The sequence below is a fragment of the Tachypleus tridentatus genome, chromosome 6 (assembly GCF_004210375.1).
Source record: "Tachypleus tridentatus isolate NWPU-2018 chromosome 6, ASM421037v1, whole genome shotgun sequence".
In the NCBI taxonomy this organism is placed as follows: Eukaryota; Metazoa; Arthropoda; class Merostomata; order Xiphosura; family Limulidae; genus Tachypleus; species Tachypleus tridentatus.
The window spans coordinates 70,281,275-70,302,232 of NC_134830.1; the positions used below are offsets into that span (position 1 = coordinate 70,281,275).

General features: G+C 31.4%; 2 protein-coding genes across 9 annotated transcripts in view; both read right to left on the bottom strand.

Moving 5' to 3' along the window:
* Positions 1-1,096: 1,096 nt before the first annotated feature.
* On the bottom strand, positions 1,097-15,226 carry LOC143252769 (uncharacterized). The gene is made up of 3 exons (XM_076505433.1): positions 12,359-15,226; positions 9,174-9,255; positions 1,097-6,526 (listed from the first exon to the last, which is right to left on the bottom strand). The coding sequence occupies exons 1-3, from the start codon at positions 15,009-15,011 to the stop codon at positions 6,367-6,369; spliced, it is 2,895 nt and encodes a 964-aa protein (XP_076361548.1). The 5' UTR covers positions 15,012-15,226; the 3' UTR covers positions 1,097-6,366.
* Positions 15,226-20,958, bottom strand: part of LOC143252767 (uncharacterized) — a 183,940-nt gene continuing 178,207 nt past the window's right edge. For all 8 annotated transcript variants that reach the window (XM_076505426.1, XM_076505427.1, XM_076505429.1 and 5 more), the window contains one exon: positions 15,226-19,734. In XM_076505426.1, the coding sequence (XP_076361541.1) occupies positions 15,227-19,734 (4,508 nt within the window). In that variant the 3' untranslated portion in view covers position 15,226. The remainder of the gene's footprint in view (positions 19,735-20,958) is intronic.

Consider the following 20,958-nt stretch of genomic DNA (forward strand, 5'->3'; position numbering starts at 1 on the left):
GCAAAACAGATTTGGCTATTTTCATGCAGTTAGTTCTAGTCGCTCAAATATTTTAACCGTCTCAAACTGTGCATGTGTTTCCTTCAGATTTTTCTGTAATAAATTTAGACCTATCACACATGACTAAAGCTGCACGCGTCTTCTGTTTGTTTGTTTTGTGTTTGAATTTCGCGCAAAGCTACACGTTTGTTTGTTTGTTTTTGGAATTTCGCGCAAAGCTACGCAAAGGCTATCTGCTCTAGCTATCCCTAATTTAGCAGTGTAAGACTAGAGGGAAGACAGCTAGTCATCACCACCCACCGCCAACTCTTGGGCTACTCTTTTACCAACGAATAGTGGGATTGACCGTAACATTATAACGCCCCCACGGCTGGGAGGGCAAGCATGTTTGGCGCGACCGGGATGCGAACCCGCGACCCTCAGATTACGAGTCGCACGCCTTAACACGCTTGGCCATGCCGGGCCGTAAAGCTACACGAGGACCGTGTTTGCTAGCTATCCCTAATTTAGCAGTGTACGACTAGAGAGAGAGCAGCTAGTCATCACCATCAACTCCCAACTGTTGGACTACTTTTTTATCAACTAATAGTGGGATTGACCCTCTTATTATAACATTCCCACAGCTGAAAGGGCGAGCATGTTTGGTATGACGGGGATTCAAACTCGCGACCATCAGATTGTGTGTCGAGAGTTCTAACCACCTAGTCATGCCAGTGTTTTCAAATATTTTAAAAGCTGAAACCGTCAATTTTCTAATGCGATTTTTGTTTTTGTTTTTTTTGAGCGCGATGGGCCAGAAGCTCTGACTTAATCCGGTTCCACCAACAGGGCTAACATCACAGATTCTGTAACTTTACGCTTAATTCTAAATAAATAAATAGTATCTTATTATTATGCTTAATTGAAGTATTTTCTTAATAACCAAATTGTTACTTTTGAAAATATTCTGAAAAACAAAAAACAAAACAAAAAAAGAACATCGCTCTTATATTGGTTATCTGTAATAGAATTTTTTTATTACGTTATTTGATAATCAGCAAAAGCTTATCAGTACACAGATTATTGATGATTCAAAACTTCAAAAAACAAACATAAACAATGAATATAATTTAGTTTAATATTTTTGAATGTCATAATACAATATGGTAGCGTTATCTAAAGCATCAAATATATACAAAAATATCAATTAGAAACAAATAATACTGAAATATAACAAAACTGATAATCACAATTGGTGTTAATATAAATCTGAAACCACATTTCTAATAACTATAGTGGGTCGTCGATGTTAAGTTTTCGAGTTCATACTATTTTATTTAAAAAACAAATGTCACTGCACAGTGCCATGGATGGAAACATTCTGTAGCACTAATAACCTAGAATACTTCATTAATGGTGATTAGAGGACTGTACATTTCTACCAAATATTCCACTGTTAGTTCGGAAGAACTGTCTTTTCAATAATGACCAATACACTTATAAACGTTAGAAATAAGCTGAGACGAGGAATCGAGAGGCCTAATCAGGATGAAAAACTACCTTTTCTGGTGGTATTGGTGATGCAAAATGTGTCAGTGTTTCTACTATATGTTAACGAACTTGTAACACTAAAAGTGATCAAGGAACTCGGTCTTATCAACGAGAAATTAGAAAGTCCCGTTGCAAGCTTTCATAATGTTTATTTTTATACGATATACGAGTATAGCTACTTCTGTATAATATGCCTATCAAAGGAAAGTTGTATCCTATTTAAGGTGCTCGAATACAGTAGATTGTCCTAAGTTGGGACGAAGCTATTTAGTTGACTGTAAGTTTTGTCTAATAATTGCTAAGGTAAAAGTTGATTAAACTATGTTTCTCGAACCGAGCATCAAACGCCCAGAAGTTGGTTTTTAAGACATGAGAAAGATATAATAGTAGAACATATGATAACATAGAGATAGTTGTGTGCAAAATACGTCCAATGATTCAACGTAAAAAACTGCGTGCAAATAATGGTTTACTGACACTGTGAAAACAACAAGGTTATTATCAATTCCAGGGCCTGAAATTTCTCTCTAAAAATAATGAGCCTGTAAATCAAGTGTTAGAACGTTATACTCTAGGAAAGAACATTCTTTCCGGACGTTCCATATTAACCTAATTTGTAAGCCTTGCTTTAGAGCGCACAGCACCTCAAAACTCGAGTTATAGTTTGTTTGTGCAAACATAAAAGTATGAACTAAATTTATAGATCAACGATATGCTATAGGTATTTCAGCCCACATTATGACTTTGTCTGTTAAATATATATTTCAAGCTAATACATGCATACAAATATATAATTATCACATATTTTTGTTACTGCTTTACAGACACCTTAATATTCTGAAAAAAAAAAAAATGGCCAGGTTTATAAATTCTCAAGCAGAACCATAAAATGAGGATTTTGCTATCGACAACCATGCAAATATGTCGTGAAAAAAATTGGACAGAACTGGTTGAGGTTTGAACAAATAATTTATTTTAATCTAACTGTTTTTCTATTACTATTTGCCAATCAAAACTCTGATATAACTTTATCCTTCAACAATCCAAAGCTAAATGTAACAGTTTTGAATAACAAATCTTTGTTGAGCCTAAACCACTATAATATATGTCAATTTAGCCTTACATGCGTCTTTTTGATTACAGGATTAAGTTACAATTTGAAAGTGTCAGATAAGTTCACTTTTATTTCCTTGCCATTGTAGTAAATAAGCATAACATGCATTTTTTACCTTTTTTTTCGAAATAGCATCATTCAAAATTGTCAATTCTTATATGTGCAGTTTTCATGTAACAGTGAATAAGAAAGTCACTAAGTGCCTGTATTTCAGTTGTCCTTGTCATTCTTTTCAAATAACACTCATTGATAAGCAAATTCCTATTTTGTGAGGACTCTTTGATGATTTTATTGTGTGGTGTGTTGGCTGTGTCATTATTAGAGCTTCATTTGGTCATTAATAAACGGTATGGTCTTAAGTTTAACAGTTAGTGAAGCAACGTTTGAGGGTCTTTTTTCATCAGAAAAGGGTATTCTTATGCAAATCCATGTTTTGAGTGATATTCTGGTCAATATCATGTTTTACTATGGGTTTTACCATGACATGACTTTGCATTATGGTAGCCAATGCAATGATTGCTATTAAAACTAAATTATTGAAGTGTTGAATGCATGGCATTATATTTTAATGGATAAGAACTCAATTTATTAGTTTCTTTCAAAGGATATATCATTTACAATGTTCATTCACTTATATTAAAGGATAATTTACTGTGTAATCATTATGAAAAGATATTTCTGTGTATTTATTGAGTTAAAAGGTTGTTGAAAGAACAATAGAAAACTGCAGTATTATTTGACCATATCATGTATAAAATGTATTGGTTTTTTAAAGTTAAAATTAGTTGTTAGCAGAGAACAAGCCTGACGTACAAGGGTAGGGAAAGTGCACTATATATGCACAGCATGTAAACTTACCTTCTTGTACTAGTACAGTATTATTTCAAAATTTATCAGTTATTCTGGTATGTGTAGTTTTATATAATTTTTAGATTTCCAAACAGAAAAATCTGCCCTTTATCTTTTACTTAATATACTTTAACTTCATTGCAATGTCCTGCAATATTTCCAAATGCATTAGCATTGTTTTTGAGATTATTTCAACTATTTTTTTGTTAAAAGAGACAAAACAAATGAGTAAAAACAGTCAAATTATACATCCATGAAATCTTTGATTATTCATTTTATCCAATTCAGTTTAAAATAGGTTCAACATACCTAGAATTATTTAAGAATCCATAACATTTCTAAACATACAACATACTAATTTTATGTTTTAGTATTACTTTGAAACTTTTCAGAAATTTTTATGAAGAAGAAATAGTATGACTGTGTAAGGTATTTTGACATGTTCAGATTTGGGTTTCTCATTATGTTTGAGAGATCTTGAAGGGAGGAAAGGTTACGTTTTATAACAATGAAAAAATTCAGGTAGGCCAGTAATGTTCATGGTTTAATATGACTCACAGTTTAGTGTCTATCATGAAACCAGAGCATTTTTACTTTATAAAAACTTTTATTGGGACACTAGGGCAAATTACCAAAAAGTGGAAGTGTCCTGGCAAAACTGGAATTTTTGATTGCCTTAGGACAGTTTTGTCTTTCAGTGGTAAGTCAGTGATGTCTTGGTTGAGTTTATTATCTCCTTTAAGTTGGGGTGAGAATGACCAGTAATTTAGTTATCACTAGTTACTCTATTAGACAATGTATGGTTTACACAGTCTAATTAATGATTTTGTCTAAGTGAATCAGATAGAAGTTACTTCTGATCTTGTAAAATTGACTGTCCTTTGTCAAATCATCAAGCAGATATACATTGTGTTTGTGTCAATAATAAAGTTTATTCACTTGAGTTTTAAATTGTGTCCTGTCTCATTATTTCATTTGTCACAAACTCAGAAGTACTCCGAGGTAAATATCTTGAAAAATCTGTTATTTTAAGGGGCTCATCTTATCACTCTAAGGAAAATCTGTTTTAAATACTAAACCATCCATACTTATATAAACATGAAAATTAACAAATTTTGCAGATACTGACTGATCACAATTATGTATTGTATTATAGAAACCTTATTCAGATAATAAATGATGTATGTATATTTTTGCAATGCAACATTTCACTTTGCATGTGTAGAAATGTTAAATAAATATATGTGTAGACTTTTTGTATGGACTGGCTGAAAATACTGCAATGACTATTGAAACATTAGACTAAGTAATTACACAAATGTGGGCATCCACAGGAGTGGCAAGCACTTAACATTTATTTTAATTTAGTGCAAGCTTTCTTTTTATTAATATACCAAATTATCAATGGAATTAGTCATATAGTTTATGATCCTGTTAAGTAGGTTAAAAAATTTTGTTGATACAGCTACAACTTTTATAATTCTTCCAAGAGTTGGCTTAGTAGAGCAGAACCAAGATTGTAAATTAATAAACTGAATTAATAACCTGATGAATATAAAATGTTATTTCATAGTTTAAAAAATTACCTTTTGTTAAGAACCTATCAATAGGAAATAGATAATTAATTGTATCATTTTTGAAACCTGAAAAAGAGAAAAATACTAATTTTATTATATTAATGGTCACATATTTTATTTTTAACATCCTACAAGAACGATATATATATCTACAAGTATTTTAGGAGCAATTATTCCTAATGTGAATAATGTTGCAGATATATATTTTTAGTAGCTCACAATGGAATTCGTTAATAAGAGAAAGTAGTAAGGAAGAACAAAATGTTGACTACTTTACAGGAAGATGTAAACAGAGCTTTGCACAAAATAATGTTTAGAAAAATCATTATTCACTGTGGAAAAATTTTTAGTTTAATGTTTTTTAGAAATTTACTGATAATCTGACAGTTTCTATATAATTTAAACTATATTACAAACTAGTAAAGGAGAATAGAAAACAAATATGGAAGATTTCCCAGTGTAAGGCATAAACTTACAATATCCAATGAAAAAAGTATCCTAACAATAACCAATATTCTATTAAAAGATTAGTATTACATTTTTATTCTCAACATTCTCATATCTCTTCATATCACATAGTTTTTCAATAATGTTTTGAAACAATGAAATTAGTAATTAAAAGTTTCTCTTTAATAATGTTTACATACATGAGAAACAATAACTTGAAATTCCTGAGAATTTATTTTTTTGTAATAAGTTAAATGAAGTACATAATTAAATATTTTTTTTATTTATTTATTGTAGCAAAGAACAACAAAATATAAAAATTCTATGTGTGTGTGAAAAGATATTTGAATACCATTATCAGTTTTGTTTTATAACAACCAGATAAGGAAGTTTCTTTTATAAATTATCAACCCCAAGTTTTAAATATAACGACAACAACATGTTAATGATAAACAGTCTTACAATAACTATTAAAAACAAAACAAAATTACAAAATATGAAATGTGTGAAATGCTTTAATACATTATTTTTATTTCGTCTACAGTCTTTCATTCATAGCAAGCTAATGATGCAACCAGAGAAAAGTGATAATGTGTACTCATGCATTGTAGCAAAGCTGTAATGTTAATGTAACAATGACTGCTACTTTATTCACACTAACTGCACATTTTAGCAAAGGCAATAATTGTTATATTGTACAGAAGACTTTATAAAAGTGCAACTTCAAATAAAACCTTTTTAAATTCAACAGTTAAAATAAAAAAGTACTCAACAGAATGAAGACAGAAGTTTACTGATGAGTTAACAGTATAGCATTTACAAGAAGTTATGGTTCAGCTGGATTAAATTCTATTGATTGCCATCATCAGTCATAAACTGGCTTAGAACTTCCTGTGTAGGATTATCATATTTCTGTTCATCCCTATCACCATGTTGTACAGAAGTGTCAGTCAATCTGTATTGCTGACAATTAGTTCCTGTAGTGGTGATCACATGTGTGGTTAAAGACCTGAAAAAAAGACGATATTGTCTTTATTTGAATAAAGTTTGAAAATTCAAAGATTTTGAAATCCTAAAATTTGACATTATTCTCAGTTTAATTATATTTTATCAAAGAACAACATATGGGAAAACACATATTGGTGGTGATGACAAACTAATGAATTCATGAAACACAGTTAACCTGACTTACATAAATAGTAAGACTTAACAAGACTTAAAAAAATCTCATTTGCTGAAAAATGAAACACACATGAAAATAAAGACTGAAAGGTTAAGGTTAGAAAGGCATATTGACAGCAGATATCATTGCATGACAAATATCTTATATTTTAAAGGTGAAAAAAGGAAGTAAATGTAGGAATAGCTTATGTCAATTATTCAAAGACAATGTGCTTGTTTTATTTGTTTGAATTTAAGCACAAAGCCACACAAAAATGGGCTATCTATGCTTTGCCCATCATGGGTATGGAAACCAGGATCATAGCGATGTAAGTCTGCAGACATATTGCTGTGCCACTGGGGGGTGAAACAATGCATTTAAACAAGATAGTAGGATGGCATTTGGATCATAGTTACATAATAATACAGGCACAAAGTGTTATAAAATGTTTACAGACAAAAACTGGGTAAATTAAACTTAATTGTGAATAGTTATATATATTACTGTATGTTAATTCTTGTATTCATACTATCCTGTTTGTATTCTTTTTTGAAGGGCTGATATTCACCTTTCCAACATTTACTTCTTTTTCTTTTTAATTTGTCTGTTTTTAATACAGTGTTTCAATAGACATAGGAGGGTTGTATTTATAACAAAAGTTTTAAAATACAGTGAGGTTCCAACTGTAATATTTATTGTTTATCTATTACAGGCTGGTAATTCTTGTTTTACCCTGCACTTAAGTCTTTTAAAGGATCACAAATTTCTGTAATAAAGATAACTTCAAGAAGTAATAATAATGTCATTTATACTATAATTATGATTTTTAAAAAATGACTACTAGTTATTATTACTACTTACAAAAGCAGATATACCATTGGAAACTATGTCACCTCATTGAAATTGATCGACACTATTGTTTTGTTTCTGAGTTATCATGTAATAAAAGTGAAGCAGAAAAAAATAAAACAAAAAATTTAAACCTTTTTCTATATTTACATATCCTGAGAATAGTGACTCAGTCATTACATAAATATTGTTACAACAGGATGTATAGTGATGTAACATTCTGATGACCTATTGAGGAGACATCTAAAATTTAATTTCTACAGGGTGTTTGGAAAGTCACTGTGCACTTATATATTTATTAACAGACAAAATTGCACAGTGACTTTCCGAACACCCTGTATGAACAATCTGAGTAATCTCTACATAGGCAGTGCTACTGTTTTGTCTGATAATTTCTGCTCAGACATTTCATTATATTAAAAGTCTTAAAACCCAAAACTCCAATAGTTTTTCAAATTGGAACAAAATCATATATTGGTAATGTAACTTATTACATTTTCATATGAATGTATTTATGGGTGCATATATATATGTACATACACACATCTTTATATAAAAAAAAAAACTTGCTCTAGGTATTAAAAAATGAAGTTGTGTGTCACTCCAATACCAATGCATAAAGATTAACTGAGTACATAAGAATCGGCATTATCCATGTTTTTCTTTTTGTTTTTTTTACTGTACATAAAGCAGTTAACCTATTCATGCTAAATAGCCTTTATTTATCTGGACAGCTTTATATAGTAGCTATGAAAAGAAAATTATCAGTCTAAAATTATATCCATAAGTTCTGGATAGAACAGTGTAGTTGATGCAATCTTTATACATGCATTTGTATCTATTCAATTAAAAAAGGCTGATGATGTCTATTTTTCCAGCTAATTCATCCACTTTTGGTTTCTATATGTCCTGTAGATTATAATTTAAGACTGTGAGCTTGCATGTAATGATTATCCAGGAACTGTAGTTTTGAGTTGCATCAGATAAGCTGGGTATCATTCAGAAATGTTATCCAGTGGGACTTCATATAATGTTAATGTGTGGTTTGTCAATATAAATGGGCTAATAAGAGTTTCCAAAAGCTTTTATTTGCTGATCTTTTTTATTGCATCTGTATTTGTACTCGTGTTATCTCTCTGAACTTTCACACTCCATCAAACTGATAGTTTTAATAGTTGAAAAATTAACTTTTAATAAAAGAAAAGAAAAAGAGAGACAAGCAGATAATATAACATACCTTGTTAATGATCTTGTAAGTGTAAGTAACAATGTATATAAAGTTTCAATTACAATACTGAGTCCTTCACAGGTTGGTTATAAATCCTTAAGATGTGTCTGACAGTCATTTAAACCTAGCATCATCAAATAGTTTCATTGTAAATACAACAGGGTAATTTATTAAACATAAAAATCCAGAGATATAGCTTGTAAGTGTACTTTAAAATTTTATAGACTCTTTACACTTCTAACATCCAACTGGTGGTTAAATAGTTTATAACAGTGTCTATTTCCAAGACAGTTTCATTATTTATGTACTTTCCTGTTTTCATAATACACAATATTCTACAAATTAAGAATCACTTTGTTTTTATGTTAGTTTGTGTTTTAGAAAAACATTTCATTTCATTAACATTAAAATGCTTACCTCATTCCTGCAGTGCTTTGTGCAGTCCAATGACTACCACCATTGTCATTTTCAATCTCATGTTGCCTTTCTTGTTCTCTTTCTGTGAAAGTAAATCTTAAATATTGTAACTTATTCAATTTAAAATTCTCAAAGAAAAAAAATCATCCTGGTTTGAGAATTTTTCATTGAGAGCTGTTAAACTTTATATCACTACATTTGAACTGATTTTCACACCAGAATTATTTGGCGTCTGGATGAATGTTCATATAAATTTTATCAAATAATCAATTACTATTACCACTATCAGTAACTGTATTTCAAATGTTTAACTGCTACATAATGTTTAGATATTAATCTGTAATGTAAGTATCGAAAATTAAGTTAAAATAAACATAAAAGATGCATAATTTCTTACAACAATAACTGAAATGGAATATATGAATGATTTTTGAGAATGATTAATTCGTAAGTATGGTTAGATTTGTAAAATTACAGTAATATATAACTTCAAATAATATTACAGAAACTTATGATTTAAAACAACAGGAGTTGATGCTTCATTAACTGCAATGGTCATGCCAACAAAATAGAACATATACAGTTGACAACAGTGCAGGTTTTACTACAGTTTTCAAATATATGCAGTAGTAATTGAAAGCAAATTGTAGTATTTTACAGGAATAATAAATACTGTGGTTTGTTTCAAAAAAACATAGGTTCTTTATACTTTCACTGCAGTAAATTTCTTTAAAGATAAGTTCACTAGATAATTAAAAGTCTCAGGGTTTGGGCCTATAAGCACTGAAATATATGGTGTTTCAGTATAATATCAATCATTTTTCTATTCTGATTTTTTAAGATACCAATGTTTATCAATGGCTCTGGCTCACTTCATTTAAACAATGGCTCATTGAAATTAGAACTATTTTTGAAATGATAAGTCCAAGAAAAATTTAAACTAACCACTCTGATAAGTAGGCAGATGTTATAACCAACTAAGCTAATATGTATGTCTTAAATGTTTGGAAACCTAAAATTCATTTATTTCTGTTTTGTGGTTGAAAAATTCTGCATGTTTTTACTTTGTGATTTTAGAAAATTTAAGAAAGGAATATGCTAGATAATAAAGTTTTTGGCTTGAATCCTATCCAGTCTTAGTTTCCACATACTCAGAACTATTTCTATTAACAAAATTTCAAGTTAAATACATTTATGTCCCAAGTTTTAAAAATATATGAAAATCGTTAGATAACAAGCTAAATAATTAATAGCCTCAAATTTCTGAAAATGTTGAAAGTGTGCTTAATTATGTGTTTACTTGTTTGCATACCTACTCATATGTTACAAATACAAGCAATTAAAAGAAATACAAGAAATCTAAAATTCTAGTTTAATCAGAAACTTTATTTTGTTTATTTTGATGTTGTTGCTCTTAATGAAAGGTAGTAATAATATCATTAGAAGGAATCATTAATTTGGGAATTGTAAAGTTGAACATTATATTTTATACTGCACAACTTTATTTTGGAAACAATTCTATTAGAATTTGGAGATAATTTGCACAAACAAAGAATTAGCAGTAGGAAACAGGATAGCTAATGTCTCTGCATACATGTAGTTTTATCTAATCAAAAACACCTTAGATATGAAAAAAGGTGTGGCCAGAAAAGGACTCAGTATGTGACTTAAAGAAAAGATATACCCATGTTTCTGCATATCCTTTTATATTACAGTTTTGCAACTCTAAATCAGCCGTCTTTACTCCAAATGACAAAAAACTAAAAACGTTCCAGTATTTCTTGTACATGAAGTTGTAATAAGAATGTTAGACAAACAGCTCACATGACTTTTAATGTAAGCATGCTCAAAAAGTTTTGTTAAATGTAAGCAGTTTTTGTTGAATAACGTTGCATGCGGCTTATATTTATACCAAACAAGACTCCTAATTGTAGGTTTTAAACATCTGCCAGTGTCCCAGATTTGGAAAACTTTCATAAGAGTTAAGCATGTTTTGTTATTACATGATGTTTCCATACTTTTGGTGTCAAGAAAAAAGAAAAAGAAAATCAAAATATAGATATTATACGTCACGTATTTCATAAGGGATTATTTGGAAATTTGGTGTGTGAAATTAATAATTCAGTAGAGCACAGCAACTAAAAATATATGATAGTTTGAAGTATCACAGACCGAGATACACAATGTGGAAAATCACTTCATTTTCACTCTTGTTAATAACACAGTGTGTTCTGTAGGTTTTTTTGTTTTGTTTGGCCACAAAACACGCTACCATGTGTTTTGATTTATACACTTGACACAAATGCTCATCCCTACTGGAACAGCAGTAAGTTTTCTGATTTACAACACTAAAATCAGGGGTTCATTTCCCCTCAGAGAACACAGCAGGTGGTCTGATGTTGCTTTGATATAAGAAAAATACACACAAATGCTCTCTACATATCCACAGACACAACAGAGTAATTTAGCTTAGACATGAATGTTCAAAACCTTTTTTTTAAAACAATAATTTTACTTACTTATCAAATGTTTTACTGCAATATAAGATGTGCAAGTACAATGTTTAATAATACTTGATAAATATTAGTTTGTTTAGTCAAGTCTTTGCACGGGTACTTAATTATTTTATGAAAATTCCTAAAAGTAAGTAGAAATGAAACAAAAAATATTTTTTTCATCTAACAGTAAACCAGTGCAAGAGGTGATTTAATCCTCTAAAAGCAAAAAAAATTAAAATACAAATTTAATTTTTAAGTATGTTTGGAGAGGAGAAAGTCATCTTCAAAACTGGTTGAAGGACAACTGCCTCAATAGGAAAATTACCTCCTGCAGTCATATCTTCTTATATTAATATAACTGACTAAAATAGAAAATTGCCTTTTGTAGAAATTGTGGTGTCAGGCAAAGTACATAATCCAGGCCATCACACTAAACATGATCAAAGATGGATTAAATATATTCAAAAGCAGCATGAGACCTTGAACATTGTTCTTGGTAAGTACAACTACCTCTCAGTATAATAAAGTATGAGTTTTATAGGATAGGAAGTTCTGTTTCTAGTAAGTTAACTGGTATTACACATATAATGTTATATTATTGAAGCACATGCTTTTTTATAATTTCATACATAATAAGAAAATAGAATTAAAGAGTTAATGAGAAGTTAAAATTAAGTTAATTAGTACCTGATGTCCATTCCCGAACATCCTTGGAAGATGAGTTATCAGGTTCAAGCATATTGTAAAGAGGGAATGTGGCATGGATGTTAGATAAAGTAGGGGTTGACTGTGAAGGTTGGGTTGGGTAGGATTCCATTTGTGTTGAGCAATGATCACCACCTGATGAATCATGAGCTATATAGGATTCACATGTATGAATCTGAAGTCTCTCACTATGTGAAATTTTTGTCATCAGCTCATCATCATGGTATTCACTCCATCTTTTTGTGAAATCCTCCATTTGTTTCTCTGCATCTAGATTTGATAAAGTAGCTTTATGAATCTCTGGTTTCACAAATTTCTGTGTTGCACATACCACATTTCCATCTTCATCAGCTTTTTCATAGTAATTTTCATCTTCAATAGTATGCTGCAATGAGTCAAAATTTTCAAAAAACTCTTTTGTCTTCTCTTCAGCATTTGAGCTTTCACAAATCTTTTTATTAATTTGAGGCTTAGCTTTCAAATGTGTTTTCCTTATCCTTGTGATCACTACATTTCCTGTTTCATCCACTATCTGATTCTTTTCAATGTTTTTCTTTTTTTCCCCTACTTCAAGAGTTTGTTGTTTTAGGAAACTTCTGAACCTTCCTTCAACATTATCTTCTTGTTCTGTGCTGCTTTTCTGTGATTCATACTGAAGATTCATTTTAATACCACAAACTGCAAATGAATTTCTCTTTTCATCTACAGTTTCAATTTCTTCTTTGGTTTCTAACAGTTTGCCAGTACCAAGAAATTCAGCATGTTTTTTAAGTGTTTGGGGTGTGTCAGTATCCAAGAAATGCTCATCATTTCCTTCACTAAAGTAACTAGTTATTTTAATAGGTTGGTTTAAGCTATGAGAGACTAAATGGAATTGATCTTCTTTGTGAAAGTTTTCTACCTGCTCTTTATTTGAAAGTTGACAAGTCTTTGTGATTCCAGGTATATTTTTTACTGAGTAAGAAAGAGACACTTCTGTCACTGAACTATCACTTCTATTCACCCATGTTGATTCCTCTCCTGAAGAAAGAAACTTATTCACAATTGAAGAAGATGTTGCTGAATTAGTTTTTAAGTCACAATTGGCATGAATAGCAAAGTAACTGCTAGGTTCAAGGGAATCTGTACTTGATATCATGGAGTCTTTAATATCTTGAATGTTGTTATCATTTGAATTTAGGTCTTGTCCAAAGACAAACTCATCTTTCAAAGAATCTTTGTCATATTCCTCTTCAGGTGGGTGCTCCTGAGACCAAGAAATTTTATTATCTATTTCTTTGGAACTTTTATTATTATCTATCAAAATATCTTCATAATCATCTGGTAGTTCCATTTCTTCATGGAGAGAATCTTGGTCCAAATCTTTTTCTTCTTGCAGTGAGTCTTTATCAGCTTTTTCTTCAGCTAATGAGTCTATGTCTGTAGAAATATCATCATGTAAGGAATCTTCTTCAGCATGAGCATCCATTTTTTCGTGAAGTGAGTCTTCTTGCATGGAATAATCAGATTCATCATTCAAAGAGTCTCTATCCTCATCTACAGCTACATAATTTTCATTTCCTTGATCTAAGAAAAGATAAGGTTTATGATTGCTACCAAATTTTACATTTTCCACATCTGCCCCAATTTCTTTTAAGGAACCTGAATCATACTGAGTTAAAGCATAGGACAAAGTCTGTAGATGGGAAACACAGTTTTCAGCTGGGTTATTATTTACAGTTATCCCACCTAAAATGTCATAAGGTAAAACAACCGAATGAGCTGCTTTTTCAGGTGCAAGAGTTTGTTTTGTTATTTCTGTTGCACTAACTTTGAAGGCTAACTGTTGTCCATTAAACTGCTCATTTCCATCTAAAGAATCAGCATCGTTATCATCTTTCTGAGATGGTGTTTTCTCCATAAGGCTACTTTCAGTACTTAGACTTGATCCTGTCTTGTTATAATGAGGCATCCCAAAAGCAAAACCAGAATGTTCTAAAAGTGATTGGTCATGATCAGAATAAGCTTGTTCTATATTTGTCTGAGCTTGCCAAATGATGTTAGCAATTTCACTTATTCTTTTTTCATAATCCTCTGAATCACTTGACTCTGTGTTTTCTAATCTTTCTTGACTGCCATTATCAAGAAACTTTAGAGAGCCTTCTTTGACAAGTGAATACTCAGCCTCTGCACATTCTTTTTCTGACTGTTTGTATTCAGTCTGAAAACGAGGGATGTCATTTACTTCTTTTGAATTCTGAAATGTTCTACCAAGTAATGAACCATTGGATTGTGGACTAAGTTTATGCTGTGTTGAAATGGCTAACTCCAATTTTTCAAACTCTTGTAAAGATGAAATTGATTCATCACTTTGATCACCCTGAATCGAACATTTGTCATCAAAATTGTTATCCATTTCTATTACGGACTGTTGTCCATAAGTTTTCTGAGCTATTTCAATAGTTTCTCCTTGGTGTATTTCACTAAACAAGGGCTTTCCTATAGAAGAAACTGTTTTAGTCTCCTTTTCAGTATTTGTATCATAAACATTTTTCTCAGATTTAATAATAAATGAATCTTTTTTACCTATAATTTCAAATGGTTCACTGGTACAAGGGCTTGTCTGAAATTGACCAAAATAGTTCTCACAAGGCATAATTTGTTGTTTATTCCTAATGGCTGATTCTGCCTTACTTTCAATAACTGAGGAGTTTGAGGTTGAGAAAGTCGAAGCATATTCAAAGCTATTATTCTGTGTAGTTGGAACACTTGATGGGATGTTTCCCTGAAAGTAAACTGAATCTTGGTCACTCTCTGGGAGGTATATAATATCTTCACCCAAAGATGTAGACTCCAGCTGTAGAGGTGAAACTAGGGTTCTATCTTTTCCAAGTCTCTTTTTTGCTCAAATTGTGATACATTATTAAGAACAGTCTTCATTTGTGAGTCTACATTATCTTCTAGTTTGTCATCTTTACTTGACAGATACAATTCTTTTGAGAATTCCAAAACTAGCTTTTTATTTTTATTATTTATTTCAAGCTGATTAATATTTTGAAATTTGTGTAACTTTACTCTTGTTTCTTCATCCTCATGTACTTCAGACTCTTGAACATACTCTTGTTCCTGAAATTCTTGCAACTTTTGGGTTTCCTGAAATGACTGAATTTCTTGAATATAATGCACATCTCCCTCAGAAGATTCAGACTCTGAGACTGTGTGTTCTAAAGGTAATGTTTTCTGGCATAATTCCTGAGTTACTGCATAAGCTGTTTTAGGTTGTGGTTGGTAAGTCTGTGAAGAAACTACATGCATTCCATCTCCAGCAGAAAGAAGCACACTGCTTCTTGCTTCAGTGGTGCTTGTTTTTTCTAATGTGTCTTGTATGTCACTGATGATGCTTTCATTTGTTACTAATGATATTGTTGAGGTTTCTTCTGTAAAGGGCCTCACAGTACTTTCTGGTTGTAGTCTCTCTTTACCTAGAGTATCATATTCTGGAATATACCTCACTTCAACAGAACCAGTAACTTGAGGATAAAATACTGATCCTTCCAAATGAGGAGACATTTCTGGTTCTTGTTCAAATACTTCATCACAGGAATCAAATGTTGAAGACTGTTTTTGAGTGAAGTTGTGTAGTACTGTAAATCTTACTTGCTGGTCTTGGCTAAATCTGTTTTCAACAAAAGTCCTAGCTTGCTGTTCTGAAGTCTGAATGGAATTTTGATCACTTGAAGGAAACCATGTTTGCTTACTAAGAGTGGCAGAACTTTCAGATGCAAAAAGCTCTTCTTGCTTACAACTCAAATTAACAGTAAGATCATGCACTGAATCAGTGACATCTTGTTCCTCTCTATATATTTTACCTTTCCATGCACTTCCTTCTGAGCAGTAACATCCATCTATAATATTACTACCAAAGGTAATTCCTTCTTTGTTATTATGAAGCTGCTCAGTCTGCAAGACAAATGCTAAATAATCTACTGGATAATCTTCTAGCTCTTCTTTTGTAATGATTTCAAAAGGACTTGATGGAGCTTCTTCCATTTCAGAAATTTTTGACTTGTCATCAAACATATTAGAATATGATGAATCACACGACTGGTTTTGCTTCCACGCTTTTAGAAAAGGAATCTCCATACCTCCTCGAATTATTGCTTCAGGTATTTCCAAGTCATAGGGTTCCTTGGGAGTGAATGCATTGATCATTTCTTCTTCTTCTATTATTGTTGTTTCTGTATTTCTTTGAAATTCTTGTACTGATGGAACAAGAGTTTCACTTGTTACTGAGGACTTTTCCACACTAGTTAAATGTTCTGAGCTTTCAGAATCTAGGGAGCTTTGACTACGAGATGAATAAGCAGTGTCTTTTGAGATATAAACTGTAGCATATGAGCCAGAGACTTCTGGTGAAGTGGCACAAGTGTCATATCCTGAAGATATTGGTGCAACATAAGTGTTTGCATCAAATTCTGAAGAGCAAGGCTGACTTGTTGTTGATGTACCCTGAGATGTTCTTCCACTCTCAGACATTCGAAATGTGTGATAGTGACTATCAGTTTCACCAGAGCTTGAGTAAATCTCATAGTTTTTGTCTAAATGCTTTTTTGTTTTTGATGTACTTGAAAGATCAGATGAAGCTACTTCTACACCAGGACTAGAACTTAATTTCTCTGGTTTATCAGATTTGCTTGTCTTTTCTTCATCAGCTTTAACAGCAATTTCAAAACATGTCTGACCTTTTGTTAATGTATCTTCCTGAAGATCTTCTACCTGAAGGTCACTTCTTTCATCTGAACATTGCCACTTGTGTTTTTTATCATTTGTAATAATTTCTTCACAGTATTTGTGAGTATCTTTTGAGATCTTATGAATGGTTATTGATTTTGGTTTTTGGGCATCTTTGACAAAATTCTGTGTGGTAATCATTGATGATTCTGATACCTCAATGTTTTTTTTTTCAGTGTTAACAGAGGTTTCACGAATTTGTTGCAAAGTTTCTGGAAGAAAATCACTAATGTTTTCAGTGGTTTTAGTTTCTTTTTTAGCTCCTTCTGTTTCATCACTAATGGTCATATCAATATCATCAGAATCTTTATGTCTTTTACTTTCACACATGTCATTAAGTAAATATTCCTTCTCACACATATTCAAAACAGCTTTCTCTGAAAACTTTGACTCAGTGAAACATCCTTGCTCATCGTATGGGACTAGAATTTGGTCATCTTTTGTTTCTTCGTTTACCACAGATAAAGATGAATGATCGTTATTGTCTTTTTCTATTATAATTTCATTCATTTTGATGTTTGCAGTATCCACTGATGAAACTGGGAACCACTCATCTTCATGTTCTCCAGAAATGTACATACTTTCTTCTTTGGTTTCAATGTTAGCATTAGTTGTTAATTCTTTATAATGTTCACTTACTTGTTGTTCAAAATTAATATCATTACAACCATAGCCATTTGTCTTACTGTCTAATTTCAGTTCTTTCTTTATTTTAACATTTTCATCCTCATTTTCTGTATAGGACTGCTCATTTTCTGAAATTGTTTTATGAAGTATTTCAGGCATATCTTCAGAAAATGTGACTTTTTTTTCTTCCAATTTATCTCTTGCTTTTAATGATGATTCTACTTGCAGAATTGGGATATATTCTGCTATATTTTCTGTGAAATCTTCACCAGAAATCTCAGAAATAGATTGTTTTAATAACTGACAGACATTCATCTCTGTTTTGATATCTTCAATAATGCCCTTAGCAACTATGGTTGCATCTTCTTTCATGGAAGAAATTCCTTCACAAACATAATCTTCATTGAATTCCTCTTTTAGTTTTTTAGATTGCCATATTTGCTCGTTCTCATTTACGCTTTCTTCAAAATCTTTTTTTTCATTGTGTTCTGTTATTACTTGCTTCTCTCTGAGCTCTTTCTCTTTTTCACAGACCTGTTCTGAATTATATTGTAGAGGAGTCTCCAATATAGCATGTTTCACAGAACTACATTGTGTTTTTTGTTCCTTATCTGATGTTCTTGAAAAGCCAATCATTTCCTTGGCAAATTCCTTTTCAAGTACTTCAGTGTTTTCTTTGTAATTTAGTGATTTTTCAGTATCAGGTTTTAAAATATTAATGACTTGGTTCAATGTAATGTTGCCTTCTCTCTCAATTTTTTCTTCAAAACTAGCTTTATATGTTTCAGATATTTCATCTTCTTTTCCCTGGTCACATGGAAAGGCTTTTTCTTCTGGTATATCACTTCCTGTGTTATCACATAAATCATGAGTTAAATTTTTTTCTTTTGTCTGGCCATAAGGAATGTCTTTTTCTTCTGGTAAGTCATTTTCTGTGTCCTCAGAAAGTTCATGAGCTAGAATTGCAGAACGAATCTGCTTAGTAACTATGTCAACTCTTTCTACTTTTGTTGGTTTTATGTGTTTTCCTTCTAAGATATTTTTCTTCTCTGGAGTATTTTCTTCTATAGACTTGTCAAGTTCTTCACTAAATATCTGGGACTTAATTTGATGTTCAACACTTGTTGTAGTTTCTGGGATAAATTTAGAAAACAGTAAGCCTTCCTCTATTGGTAAATGAATGGACTGTTCTAAAAAGTGAGAATATATTTCTTGTTCACCTTGTGTTGCTCCTATAGTATTTGTGACTGGAATGAATGCTGATAATTCTTTATTAGTTTTCCCTACAGTTTTGTAGGTATTAGTACTTCTTTCAAAGTTTTCATCTTCTACTGCAGATTTATCAATAACATCAACCCTGGTAAAGGCTGTGTTTTCATATACATTAAGAGTTTTCTGATATGAAATATCTTTTTCAGGGGTTTTTGAGCTTTCAGGTAACTGCATATTTAAAGTCTCTTCTTGGGTCACTTTTGAGGAAACACATTCCTCATTTCTAGTGAAGGTGTCAGTGTCACAGTTTTTTGAAATACTATCTTCATCAGTGTAATCAATTTTTTGGGCTTCATTGTACAAGTTTTGGAAAGGTGAAGAGCATATTTTAGTAAATGGTGTTTTTGCATTATGGGCATAAAACTCATGTGTAGATTCTGAAGAAATGTTTTCTTCCATTCCTGTAACAAAATTTTCATGTTCAAATACATATTTGTTCATCTCTGATGATTCTTTAGGTGAAATATCAACAAATACTTGCATTTCTGGAACAAGGTAAACTGGGTAATCAGCAGCAGGTGATAATTCTTGCTCAATATGGTAGGAGGTGGTTGGAATAAGAGAAGGTGAAGATAAGGGAGATTGTTTTATATTTTGAAAATAAACAGGCTTAGCAGGGCAAAAGAAGTCTACATGGAAAGTTGTTCCTCCTTTTGTGAGAGTTGGATGCTGAACAGAAGAGTCATGCTCTAAAACATTAGTAAAGAAAAGGTTAGTAGAATGGAAAATTAAGCATTTGTATCAATAACATTACAGCAGTTACAAAGACCTGTGTATTGCTTGTTTAGTATTCACTTACTCAAAATAAAATATATAATAAATCAATGAATGGAAGTGCTTATAACACCACAGTCCAGTTCATTATAAAAAATGTTAAAGCAGAAATTTTTAACTTTTTGTGTGCAATATAATTTCACTAAAACAACAGTGCAATAGTATTGCAAGTAATGCATTCTCAAGAAGGCTAGTATTGGTATTAAAACTTGAATTAAAATAAAGTACAGAACAATGTTCCGACCTTCTTAGGTCATTTTGAGGTTAACAAAGAGAGTTTGCAACTGACTGTTGCTTGGTTCATGTCATAGGGACAAGGGTGTAAGTGGTTACAGAATTGTAGGGGGTGTTGCACTATATGTTAGGTTATTAATTAGCATAGGTATAAAGGTGTTCCTTTATATTGGTTTAATTTTGGTTAGAGTTGTTGTATAAGTAGGGCTTCTTTGACTTTGGGTTTGTTTATATTTGTTTCCCTACTTTGTATCTGGGTTTTTTCTATGGGTATATTGTGTTTATTTGATTTGCAGTGTTCAAAAGCATGTGAAGGTGTTTTTTGGTTTTCATTTTTCTGCTTGTTTATCCAATGTAGAAGTCATGGCAGTTGTTGCATTGTATTTTTATGAATAATATTGGTGTTGTGTTTGTCAGTGTAGTTTTTAAATAGCATGGACATTGGTTTTGTACATGGGTTTTAAAGAAATTTGGTGTCTACTGGAATGTTGTGTTTTAAGTTTTTCCAAATGTTAGTTATTTTTTTCCTGATATAAGGAACATGTGGTATGCAGCTGTATAAGGTTTTGTAGTTTGTTGTTTCTTATGATTTATTAATGTTTGCTTATTGTTGACTGTATTGTTCATATAGATGTGTGTATAAGTTTTTTCAACAGTTTTTGGAGGAAATTTGTTGATGTTGATGAAGTGTTGTTTCATTGTGTTGATTTCATCATTAATTTTAACAGGTGAGCATAGTTTTGTGGTTGTGTTTATTTGGTTTCTTAATATATTGAGTTTTTGTTTCATTCCATGTACTGAGTCCCAGGGAATGTACAGTCCAGTATGGGTGATTTTTCTGTGCATTTCCATTTTGAATTGTGTATCGGTTCTTGTGGCCTTGAGGTTGAGAAATGCTATTTGGT

Coding starts and splice junctions, on each gene's coding strand:
- LOC143252769 (XM_076505433.1), bottom strand. CDS start 15,011: ATGCCTTGTGAGAACTATTTTGGTCAATTTCAGACAAGCCCTTGTACC. Junction 9,256..12,358: donor TGTTCGGGAATGGACATCAG/GTACTAATTAAC, acceptor TTACTTTCACAG/AAAGAGAACAAGAAAGGCAA. Junction 6,527..9,173: donor CAAAGCACTGCAGGAATGAG/GTAAGCATTTTA, acceptor TCTTTTTTTCAG/GTCTTTAACCACACATGTGA.